The sequence below is a fragment of the Phycodurus eques genome, chromosome 10, assembly GCF_024500275.1.
Source record: "Phycodurus eques isolate BA_2022a chromosome 10, UOR_Pequ_1.1, whole genome shotgun sequence".
Lineage (NCBI taxonomy): Eukaryota > Metazoa > Chordata > Actinopteri > Syngnathiformes > Syngnathidae > Phycodurus > Phycodurus eques.
In genome coordinates this window covers 12,894,306-12,906,550 of record NC_084534.1, presented here as the reverse complement: position 1 = coordinate 12,906,550, position 12,245 = coordinate 12,894,306, and the positions used below count along the sequence as shown (strand labels likewise).

The following is a 12,245-nucleotide window of genomic DNA, read 5'->3' as shown; positions in this document are numbered from 1 at the left end:
ATCATGTTTTGCCTGTTGTGAATTTTATTTGTGTTTTGAATTCAATGAAAGCCCGCGTACATTTTAGCACAGGTTGAGAATGACCGGTTTGGTACTATTGAGGTTGACGACAACGTCCCATTGGCTGGAGTGATCTTTTATCGAGAGCAGTTCCTGCAGTTGGTCGCTAGTCGCCGCTGTCCTCTTCCAGCTTGATTCTCCGACGCTCACTCCTCCCTCCCGCCAGCTTTGCCTTCCTAGCTCCCCCCTGGTTGTAGTAATTCAGTCACCGCGCACTCCGCTCCGTCTTTTTGCTGTCACGGTGCCACTGGGAAGAGGAGGCTCCGACGGAACTGCCGCGCGTCAGGGACACGACCACGTTATTAGCGACAAGCCGCCGCGGGCGATGACACTGGCACCTTGAGGAAGGAATACACGACAAAGACGCAAAAATGACGGTGGACTTTGAAGAATGTATCAAGGATTCGCCCCGGTTCAGGTAAGACTGCTGCGCTAAACGGCACGCCTTCTATTACGCATGATTATTATCTTTTTTTCCCCCTCGAGACGCGAACCGACGGACTCCGCTTGCTTCAACAGGGTGGATAAATCATACATTCGTAAATGTAATTCAAAGGGGATCGCTGTCCTTGAGAATGAAAACGTGTCCGTATGTGATTGGCGATTGTGTATTGCAACAATGGCACAGAATGAAAAAAGGGAAATGTATGTGCCATGTTCAGCCCAGTCAGGAGCCATTTGCTAGTGAGGGTGCTTGGAGTGACTTAATCAATTGATAGGGCTGGTTCAGATCATTGATTTATGTGACCTTCGTGTGAAAGAGAAGGGCCTTTCGTGCCTCAGTATGAACGTGGACATGGATATTCTCGCAGCTGCATTTGTGTCCTGGCTGGCCAAGCAATCAACAGGAAGGTGAGAATGCTCTCTACGGGGAGACAGAGCATGTTTCCCGGGCATACATCCAGATGTTTGGCCCCCTTTTCTGCCCACTAGGGGAGCGGGAGGTTGGTGGTGGCTGCACTCCATCCGTGTGCCCCCAGCCTGCCTCATGCAAATCGAAGGACACAAGTAGTTTCATCGTGTCAGCGTCTGTCGTTGATGAGTTGCTTCCCTCTAGTTTGCTTACATGTGAGTGTTCCTGTTAACAGATGACCCCAATCAGAGGATGGAGTGAGGGAGCTAGTAGCAGACTCTTTGATGGATGGTGAGGACAAAAGGTCACAGCTTCACAGGAAGAGGCAGAGCATTTGAGCAACACCTTCCAACACTCTCCTCTGCTCCCAATGCAGACTGCTATTTGGCAAATTTTGCCACACACAGAGGTGACAATGTGTCTGGTTAAAAATGAGGTCATAATGTAACTTGGGTCAAAATGATGGCTGCTCTGTCATTAACACCCAACATGTAATGGGTACTTGTAAATAACTGTGGAAGACAACAATGTGTAGTTGCAACTCTGTGCTATTACTTTTAATGCCTGGCTGCCTTAAACATCCATCCATCCATCCATCAATTTTTCAATGCCACTTATCCTGTTCAGGGTTGTGGGGAGCTGGTACCTATGCCCTGCCAAACACTCACGCAGTGTGAGGGGTTCAGCAACTAGTTTTCATGATTTGCAGACCGTTGACCTGTGGTTTTGCTGCGATTCAAATTTTGAATCTCTGTTGAATGTCGTTGCAGATGTAACAGTTAATCAAAAAATGCACATAAGCTTTCACCCAAAAAAACAAAAAAACTTTCCAGATTTTAAGATTGTCCCAACTGTTCAACCATATTTTGCGGGTGTCTTTGCAAATGTATTTTGGTAGCTTTTCCAATGCAAGGTACCTACTTGGCTGGCCAAGTCTCCACTCACTGTCAATGCTTTTTCCATTGGCAAAATCAGGTACGACCAGGTACTACTTTGGTACATCTTGGGTTCCAAGAGCACCACACCAATGCCATATGGTTTATGTAAACCACTGCTGGTCGCTCACTGGTAGACTGTAACATTAGCTTATTTTGTTGCTGTGGCTTAGCTTTGGACGCTGCATTATAACACTCCACTGTCTCCACTTTGCTATACTGGCCTGGTTTCTTGCTCCCTACAGACCACTCTGGTATTAAATTTGTCACCTAACCATGGCCAACAGCCACATGATGAGAAGTAAATACAGGAGACAATCGTGTGTGTCATTCCGTCTGATGCGTTCATTGCGGCATGGTTTTTGCAGTTTCTCATGGTTCCATCTTGAAGTGGCAAACTGATCACTTCAAGGTGAGGCGACGAGAACCGTTACTATAGTACAGTGGAAAAGCGGCATTCACCGTACTGTTCCTATTGGTTAGTTAGTAGTACACATTATCACAGGAGCTAGGCTCTACTGTAAGAGGCTGTTTTTTGGGCCTGCTTTGTATGACCGCTGCTGAATTTACAGATCAGCTGGCTTGAATTAAATTCATTCTCCCATTACCTAACCAATATGTGGATTTGATTTCTCAAATCCTCTTTCAACGTGTTCGAACAATAAAATGATGCTTTCATGCACCAGGTCCTGCTCATACAATTCTAAAGGATGGTCTTCATCATTACAGGTGACTGAGGCAAGTTGGAATGTTTCAAGTCGTGCAGCGTTTTGCTCTTTATCGGTGGGACCTGTTTCTTGGCTCTAGTTGTTGTGTCATTTTAGAAAATCAGCATGATAGTCATTGCTGTGACGGGCTCCCACGTCTGTTGCTCAAGCAGCTCCTTCACTCCCAGCAGGTCTTAACTTGTGCAACTTCTGTGTTTTTGCACGACTGAGTGTGCATTAATGAGTATTTAAAGTATGCTGAGCATCTGTAACACACATCTCTTTGTTAATTCTCTTCCTCAGTTTTACCATCCTCTGCGCCATTGTCCTGCCTCGTCTGTGCAGTACTCACCTGCTGTGTTCGTTCACCACAACAGTGGAGAGATAAAGCTGGCGCACATGCTCATTGTGGTTGTACAAGGAGGTTGCCCTGATTCCTTCGAGGCAGGCTCATTGTTTCTGTTTTTATACCCTTGGGTAGCATTTGGTTCATTCTTTATTGAGCATTTCTGTTGGTAATAGTTTCCTTTTAAGGACAATGATTGATGAACGGTGTCCTTCAGTCAATTTTATTGAAATCATCGCCATGAAATCTATCATTATTAACAGATGTGATAACCACCTGCTGTATCTGAACCAAAGCGTGCCCAAACGTTTTCTGGGAGAAAAAAATGCATCTACATATCTCTAATCTATCACCACGCCTCAATTTTTTCAATATATTTAGCATAATTCCGCTAACAGACAAACAGCTTTCCAAGTGTTGCTTTTTAGTATTCATTCAACTGAATACTTCACTAACCAGTCCTACTTCACATCAAAATTTCATTTTTGGACTTGATTTGGAGTTTGAAAAGCTGATGAAAAATGGAAGATGGACAGTTGGTCCAATGATAGAATCTGTTGGATTCTGCTAACAAATAAAGTAACATCACTTGCGCTATGAGATGCCATAAAACAAGCAATATGCTTCTGTTATGAAACATACATACTATATGCCTGGCTATGTTTTCATATTAGTTTGCATATGTTTTTCACAGAACTGTATCTTTATGTAGGACTAGTAACTAGTTGTTGATGACAAATCTGCCATAACAAAACCCATATAACCATGCTTCAAGTCTTTGTCTTATTATATGAACTGTGTTCAAAATATGAAAAATGACCTCCGGAAATATTTATCCCAGGTCACCGTGTACACCGCTGTGTGGTAACAAAACCAAAGACACCAGTTTGCTTCCTCTTCATTCACGGTGCAGCACGGCCTCCAAACAAGTTGAGCGGCTCACCCTCATTCAGAATATGACACATGAACAAATGTCTTATTGGGGAACAATGTGACGCCACATAAGATGGTGTCCTCATTCAAAGCATAAATCAGATTCAGGAAAAAATCTTGCACTATTAGAAAATAATTTCAATCAAGTTAAATTCCGAAACAATAGCTGTGCAGACTTTTTATTGAAGAGGAACACAAAGCATTTCACTCTTCTCCCTCATATCTGCAGTTGAATGTTGTCCAACCTGCTTGATGGCTGATAATCACATCATCTCTTTGGGTGACAGGTAGTTAAGCCACACATTCAAGCCAAGTTGAATGTTATTTCGCCAAGCTCATTATAAAAAATAAATGGACAGAAGGGTATTCTTGTGGAGAAGAGTCTTCTTGTGTTTCTCAAAGCAGAGCAGGCATGGAAGATGATGTCGTGTTGTTCCCCCAAGGGTTTCTTTTGCCTCGTCTAGAGTGGTTGCTATGGTTACATGCAGGGGAAAAAAGGATGAGCGGTCACAATCTGTCTGGGTATATTTAAAAAGCCAGCACTGGCTGGCAGAAAGGTTTGATAACAAAAGAGAGAATTTTTTTTTTACCTGTAGGTTACTGAAATGTAACATTTTGTTTCTTATGATCTAAATTGAAGTTCACGTGATTTTGCCAAATGTACTCTTAGTTGCAACATCATGCATGGCTGAAGGTAAAACTGGGTTTTTGCACGACTGTAGTGGCTTATATTCTTGATACTTTTTTATCCTTTTTTAAAATTAATTTTATTTATTTTTTACTACGACTGGAGCACATCTTACACATTTGACTCAGTCTACTCTTCTAGCTACTCAGTATTTCAGAAGTTGTTATGGAGAACATAGAGGTCTTTTTCTCAGTTTTATAGAAAATCTTGAGAAAATCTAATGTGAATAAACCAAGAAATAGGATTCATGATTTACTTAAAAGATTTATGAAGTGCTGTGCTGCCACCTCAGATTTGACTTCCCGACATGACTTCAAAAGCTTGTCTATTTATTGGCAGATTAAAGTGCCCTCTCGATGATGCTCTGGATATCTGTCTGGCGTCATGCTTTTGCATAAGTGTCTGGATTACTTCCTGCGTCATGGTTTTTAATCCTGCATATCATCTCTTCACCTGTCTGAGATAATGCTGTATGGTGGGTCAGCTGCCTGAAATATGAAAATCCCAAGTGAGAGGCTGGAAAGTTGTCTCCCACCAATGTGCTGGAGTCTGGAAAGTGTAACTTGATGAAGTGATAGAAGAATGAAGTTGTATTTTCACACAATGTCCTCGTCTGCTTGAAAATCCTTCAGAAAAACAGACACTTTCAAATCACCCATTGACCCTTAGAACCTGCTCAAAATCAGCAAACATTAAGGAGGATTCCAGACCACTCGCATTAAATTTACTCATTCCCAACCACTGGATGTGTTCTTACACAAGCACATGCTTTTACAGGAAGACCTCAACACTGATGATATATATGCTTATGTTAAAGATGATTTGACAATGCACAGCTCTGCTTAACAATTCTGCATTTTCTCTGAATTGCTCCCCTCATAAATCTGGCAAATGCCACGAATCAAAAGAGTAAGAGTAAATGCCTCTTGTCCCTTTTGACCATAGAGTGTAGTGCAGATTGTCTTATTCCCCTCTGGAATCACATTATCGCTCCAGATCTCCAAATAAAAACCAACTTTAAGTCCCAAAGAGCTTTGCTTTGTCTACTAAGAAAGTTCATCCTCTTAAAGGAAAATGAGTTTTGAACTAGCAATCAAAGCCCTTGAACTCTCATAACCTTTTAGTGGCATAAGTGGTTGTAAAATATCAGGAACCCCTCTCATCAGAGCACATCAATACTGTGTCTCTGGCTGTGTATGTAAAGGTAAAAGTGCCCAGCATTCACAGAACTGCAGGAGCACTGTCTGTCATGTCAGGAGCATGAAACATTCCTGCTAGTTCAAAGACTTGTGGAGCTGTTGTGTCACGGTGGAGGGCAGCATGAGTCTCAGTGTTTGTTCGGACAGGCTCTCAAGCATATGCACACTCATAGTTATATAAGTCTGATTTACACATTTGTGAGATTATTATCCTTCTCAACAAACTCACTGCTGCAACACCTGGTGTGCAATGTAACTAAACTGAAAGTTAAGATGCGGATATTGTCATTTTCAAATATGTAAATGATGAGAACAGAGTGTCATATTTAGCCTCTGGTGTATTATGTGGACTGATGATGGCAGTCTACAAAACCTGCATTTCATGCTTGCATTTCAGTGGTAGGTATTTATCAGAAACATGGGTTGCTGATTTATTGTGGTTTTATCATTAGCAAGAATAATCAAAATTACATTTATGCTGACTTGTTAAGTATATGTAGAGTGTTGCACCGCTGCCCTCTTGTAAAGGAGGTGTGTCACTGCTGTCACTGATGATTGATTAATTTGCAGCTAGAAGGCTAATTCTCATTAGAAGCCTCTGAGTCTTTTATGTGTGGACCGGAAATAAATTCACTTTAATGCTATTTTTCTTGAGAGGGTATTTCTCCCAACGAGGTATGACTGTCATCATATTTATCTACTTTACCACCACTGGTACCCTTCTGTGGTGGCATGAAGTTTTAAACATTGCTGAGATTTGGAATATGCACGAGAGTGACATCATGCATGATAGCGGTTTGAGCTCCAAGTTAATTTGTGCACCTTCAAAAGCAGTTTCCCAAAGACATTGCCTTTTAGTTTTGGTGACATAGCACATTGAAGGCGTCAAAAAGGTTAATATTTCAAAATGTCAAAAAAATCCCTTCTTTTATATTCTGCACAATAAGCTTATATAGTTGTACTGTATAAGTTGATTTCAACAAAATTTGTTGTACATGTACAATACATGAAAGAGCTATAAGAAACTAGTTTTAATTTATATTTGATGCAAATTGAGCATGAAGCAGCAAAAAAAGTTATATTGAAAATTCACTAATGTTCAGGCACATTTAATTCATTGTGCTTTAAAAGTATCTTACTACATCTTGTCACTTGAATCCAGATGAAATACTCAATTTTGTTGTAACTTGTCCTCCCTTTAGCTCTTGATTGAAGCACTTCACTCATTGACTTTATAGGTTTATATCTTGGTGGCGATCTGTGCTCTTTGAATATTTTTTGTAGGACACCAAAATAAACAAAAATAATAAACCGATGAACTTCATTAGTTTGATGGGCTTTTTCTTTGTAAACTATTGCTGATTAGCCTGTATAAATACTGGACTCTATGATAAGATTCACAATCACCCAATTACTGACTGACAGTTAGTCCAGGGTTGTCGTCCGCCTTTTGCCGCAAATCAGCTGATATAGAGTGGGTACAGAAACGCATTCAGATCCCCTTAAAATGTTCACTCTTGTTATATTGCAGCCATTTGTTAAAATCATTTTTCATTTTTTTCCCCTCGTGAATGTACATACAGCACCCCATATTGAGAGGAAAAAAAAACGTAATGGTTGAATTTTTTTTTTTAAAAAGAAAAACTGAAATTTCACACAGCCATAAGTATTCAGACCCTTTGCTGTGACACTCGTATATTTAACTCTGGTGCTGTCCAGTTCCTCTGATCATCATTAAAATGGTTCTACCCCTTTCATTGGAGTCCAGCTGTGTTTGATTATACTGATTGGACTTGAATAGGAAAGCCACACACCTGTCTATATTAGATCTTACAGCTCATAGTGCATGTCAGAGCAAATGAGAATCATGAGGTCAAAGGAACTACCTGAAGAGCTCAGAGACAGAATTGTGGCAAGGCACAGATCTGGTCCAAGGTTACAAAAAACATCTGCTGCACTTAAGGTTCCTAAGAGCACAGTGGCCTCCATAATCCTGAAATGGAAGACGTTTGGGACAATCAGAGACCTGCCTAAAGCTGGCTGTCTGGCCAAACTGAGCAATTGGGGGAGAGGAGCCTTGGTGAGAGAGGTAAAGAAGAAACCTAAAAGCAGTCTGAGCAGAGATGCAGTCGGGAGATGGAAGAAAGTTCTAGAAAGTCAACTATCACTGCAGCCCTCCACCAGTCGGGGCTTTATGGCAGAGTGGCCTGACGGAAGCCTCTCCTCAGTGCAAGACACATGAAGGCCCACATTGTTTGCTAATAAACACCTGAAGGACTCCAAGATGGTGAGAAATAAGATTCTCTGGTCTGATGAAACCAAGACAGAACTTTTTCACTTAATCCTAAGCAGTATGTGTGTAGAAAACCAGGCACTGCTCATCACCTGGCCAATACAGCCCCAACAGTGAAGCATGGTGGTGGCAGCATCATTCTGTGGTTGTGTTTTTCAGCTGCAGGGACAGGGAGATTGGTTGCAATCGAAGAAAAGATGAATGCGGCCAAGTACAGGGATATCCTGAATGAAAATCTTCTCCAGAGTGCTCAGAACCTCAGAGTGGGCCGAAGTTTCACCTTCAAAAAAGACAATGACCCTAAGCACACAGTTTAAATACCGAAGGAGTGGCTTCAGAACAACTCCGTGACTGTTTTTGAATGGCCCAGCCAGAGCCCTGACTTAAACCCAATTGAGCATCTCTGGAGAGACCTGAAAATGGCTGCCCACCAATGTTCACCATCTAACCTGACAGAACTGGAGAAGATCTGCAAGGAGGAATGGCAGATAATCCTCAAATCCAGGTGTGAAAAACTTGTTGCATCATTCCCAAAAAGACTCATGGCTGTATTGGCTCAAAAGGGTGCTTGTTCTAAATACTGAGCAAAGCGTCTAAATACTTATGGCTGTGTGATATTTCAGTTTTTCTTTTTTAATAAATCTGCAAAAATTTCAACAATTCCGTTTTTTTCTGTCAATATGGGGCGCTGTGTTTCCACAATGTGGGAAAAAACTAACTTAAATGGCTGCAATATAAAAAAAGTGAAAAATTTAAGGGGGTGTGAATACTCTTCGTACCCACTCCAACCCCTGATGTGACTCTGAGCAAGACAACCAGTATTGAAAATAGAAAAATAAATCATCAGATCATATCAGAAATGTGAACCTTCTATGATTTCAACACAAAGAAAAACATTGCCCTGTCTGAATGCGCAATTGCATGAATCCATGTGCCATGCGTGGACTGAATTTTTTTTTCTACATAGTCTTTGCATGCCTGTGAGACACACAGTAGCTTGACATCATTCCAGAACATGGACACTTCCACTGAATCCACGATGAAGCAGCTTTCCTGCCACACGGAAGCACGTGCTGCTGCAAGGACTTAGTGTGGAAGCCATATATAAAAAGGATTATCGGCAACCGCACACACACTGATTAAATCAACTGGATGGTCGACATACAACGTGCGAGCTCACACACACTGTCACCCTCACGCCCACCAGTGGAGTTTCATCGGGACATCAGTTATTTTTATTTTGCATATACATTGACTAACTCATCCCATCCCCATCTCTATCTTTCACACATACTGAATAAGAAAAGATGCATCGCGACCCATGTTCTATATGCCATGCAGTAACCCTGTCAAACCCCTGGCCGGCAAAATTCATAAATACTTTCCTCGATAGTATCCCAATATTGTATTCACTCAAACTGAACAGATTACTCCTTGGAACATCTGTCACCACTCTGTAAAGTTTCAGAAAAATGTAGATTCACTTCACAATTTGGGCTTTGTGAAGGTAATTAATGAAATTGCCTTCATTGTAGGTGGCTTGCTTATTCTGGTTCAAGTGAGAAACATTTTTGTCAGTTAAACAACACTGCTTGTGTTTCTAAGCAACAGAGTAACTTTACAAACATTTCCTGTTTGTGTTAAATTGCAGCAGTTTTATCTTTTGTAAAAATATCACTCATGAATGACCTGATTTTTCTTCTTGTTTTTCTGCTCAAGCTGCAGGCACCATCTGACCTTTGAACTTCCAAATTCACAGTAGAGATCTCACTTGCCTAGTCTAGTCATTAAATGGCAGGCACCAGTCGGCGTACAATATGTGGAATGTATCTGTGTTGGCCAGGCCTCAGCGCTGACTGTCACACGTTAACCCATCCATGAATAAACCCTCTCTATTTTAGCTGTGTGCTTAGGATCATTGTCTTGTGAACCTTCGGCCCAGTCTGAGGTCCTGAGCAGTCTGGAGAAGGTTTTCGTCCTGGATATCCCTGTACTTGGCCGCAATAATCTTTCCTTCGATCGTAACCAGTCGTCCTGTTCCTGCAGCTGAAAAAAAAAAACACAGGATGATGTTGCCACCACCATGCTTCACTGTTGGGGCTGTATTGGACAGGTGATGAGCAGTGCCTGGTTTTCTCCACACATACCGCCTAGAATTAAGGCTTAAACGTTTTATCTTGGTCTCATCAGACCAGAGAATCTTATTTCTCACCATCTTGGAGTCCTTCAGTCCTTTTTTTTTTTTTTTTTTTTTTTTTTTTTTTTTAATAAGCAAATTCCATGTGGGAAATGCCGGTATGCAAATGGTAAAGAAAAGAGGAGAGGCAATTAACGAGACCACACCTATTACAGAAAGTGTAGCTTTGAAATGGCAGAGGATGAATTGATTGCATTTTGATCATGATCAGTTGTGGTACTGATCCAAATTAGAAAATCAGGCTTTGTCTGAGATCAGTATTCTACTGAGTGTGACTCCCGTTTGTTCTCAGGACAGTCCAACAAATATGACTTTTCCACACGACTTTGTGGAAAGGTTTGATATGGATTACAGAGGATCATATATTTGGGTGGGGACATTTCAGAATCACATGGCACACAAAGACAACATTTCACATTCACACCTGGGAAATTTAGATTTTCCAAAAAATAAAAAAATGTTTTTGGAATGTGAGAGAAAACCGGAGTACCCAAAGGAAGAACATGCAAACACTGAAAAGTCAGAACCGAGATTCAAACCCAGAACTATCTTGCTTTGAGGAAGTCATGATAACCAGTTGGGCCATCATTCTGCCTAAGATTCCATCCATCCATCATCCCGCCATCCATCCATCTATACATCCATCCATTCAAATATTTATACTAATTGTCTAGTGCTGGCCAACAAGTGTTGGAGGCTCTCCCAGTTGACATACAGTACTAATGCGAGAGATGGGGTACACCTGGGACACCCTTGTCAATCAAAACTGAGTGGCCAGATTTTTGGCTACAGCACTCGTTTTGGATTTTATTCAACTGTACACGTGTGTTTAATGTTGAGACTGTTTATTGCTGGTTACTACTGGTTGCTACACATTCACCAATGACAGGAAGAGGATGCAGCTGGTGTAGATGAAGAAGACAGCCGTCTTATTGAGGGTCAGGTTGAGGCTGTGAGATTTACTCGCTTGCAGGCGTCTCACATCTGGAATCCAGTGTATCTCCTCAAAGTAAATTTTTTCCACTAGATTTATTTCAACTCTGCTGTTTAGTTCGGAACTCTACGGCTTTCCTCACATCTCTATTTTCATATTTATTGCTCATTTTTGTAATCTGTTTGGATTCCCTCCCTCCACCAATGTTGACTGTGCGGTGGGGGCAAAGCAGTTTCTCAGAAACTGACTAACATCTTTAGTAAACGTATTCTTCCTCCTGGTTGTTTGTGGTTTTGATTTCCGGTCACTCCTTGGTGTGTCATCATTGATCATGCTTCCCAGCAGCCCTGACCCTCACCGATCCAAAAACACTGTGGCGCTGTAAACACGTGTGATTGACAATACAATCTTTTAAACAATACGATTGCTGATTTTGCCCCCAGAAACTGATGGATTCCCTTGTCATGTTCCATTTTGCTACATTCTCCAGCTTGCATCTTTGCTACAGATCTCTGTGGAATTCCTTGTAACCAAATGAAAACATTCCCATATGCTGTGTCAGCAGTCCCACACTTTCTTGGATCCATAACCTTCTCTCTTCCCCCCCTTGCAATGTCACACATGTAGTTCTTCATAAGGGCTCTTCTTTCCATTTGTTGGATGGATTGCCAATCAAGTGGAAAAATCGGAACAGCTGAGGCCCAGTCACTAGTCAGTAATGGACAGTATGTCTTGAGTGCAGGAAGGAAGTATTATAGTGTTGCATTGGTATGTGAATGCAGTGCAGAGTCATAGTGGGAAAACCAATGAGTGAATGTGTATATCCCATTGGACTAGCCAAATGTTGCTGGATGGACGAGAAGGTTGTGTAAGACAGATTCTGGGCCACAGAGGAAGGAGATTAAGATTCATGTCTGTGTGAAACAAGCACAAGTTTCACAGTAACGGCCACTGGAAGTTTACTTTGGAGCAAAGAGCAAGAATTGAGACTATAAAATAGTGAGTGTTGTGTAACTACAATCATTATATCTCACAGTTGGGAAATTAATTATATCAACTTGTACAAGAAGAATAGAGTCACATTCCAAACTCTCTAGTTT

The 12,245-nt window shown here is 41.4% G+C and overlaps 1 protein-coding gene across 3 annotated transcripts in view; it reads left to right on the top strand.

Moving 5' to 3' along the window:
- The first annotated feature begins 267 nt into the window (after nt 1-267).
- The window catches only part of LOC133408632 (arf-GAP with coiled-coil, ANK repeat and PH domain-containing protein 3-like), a 69,543-nt gene continuing 57,565 nt past the window's right edge, over nt 268-12,245 (top strand). For all 3 annotated transcript variants that reach the window (XM_061687725.1, XM_061687724.1, XM_061687726.1), the window contains exon 1: nt 268-478. In XM_061687725.1, the coding sequence (XP_061543709.1) occupies nt 432-478 (47 nt within the window). In that variant the 5' untranslated portion in view covers nt 268-431. The remainder of the gene's footprint in view (nt 479-12,245) is intronic.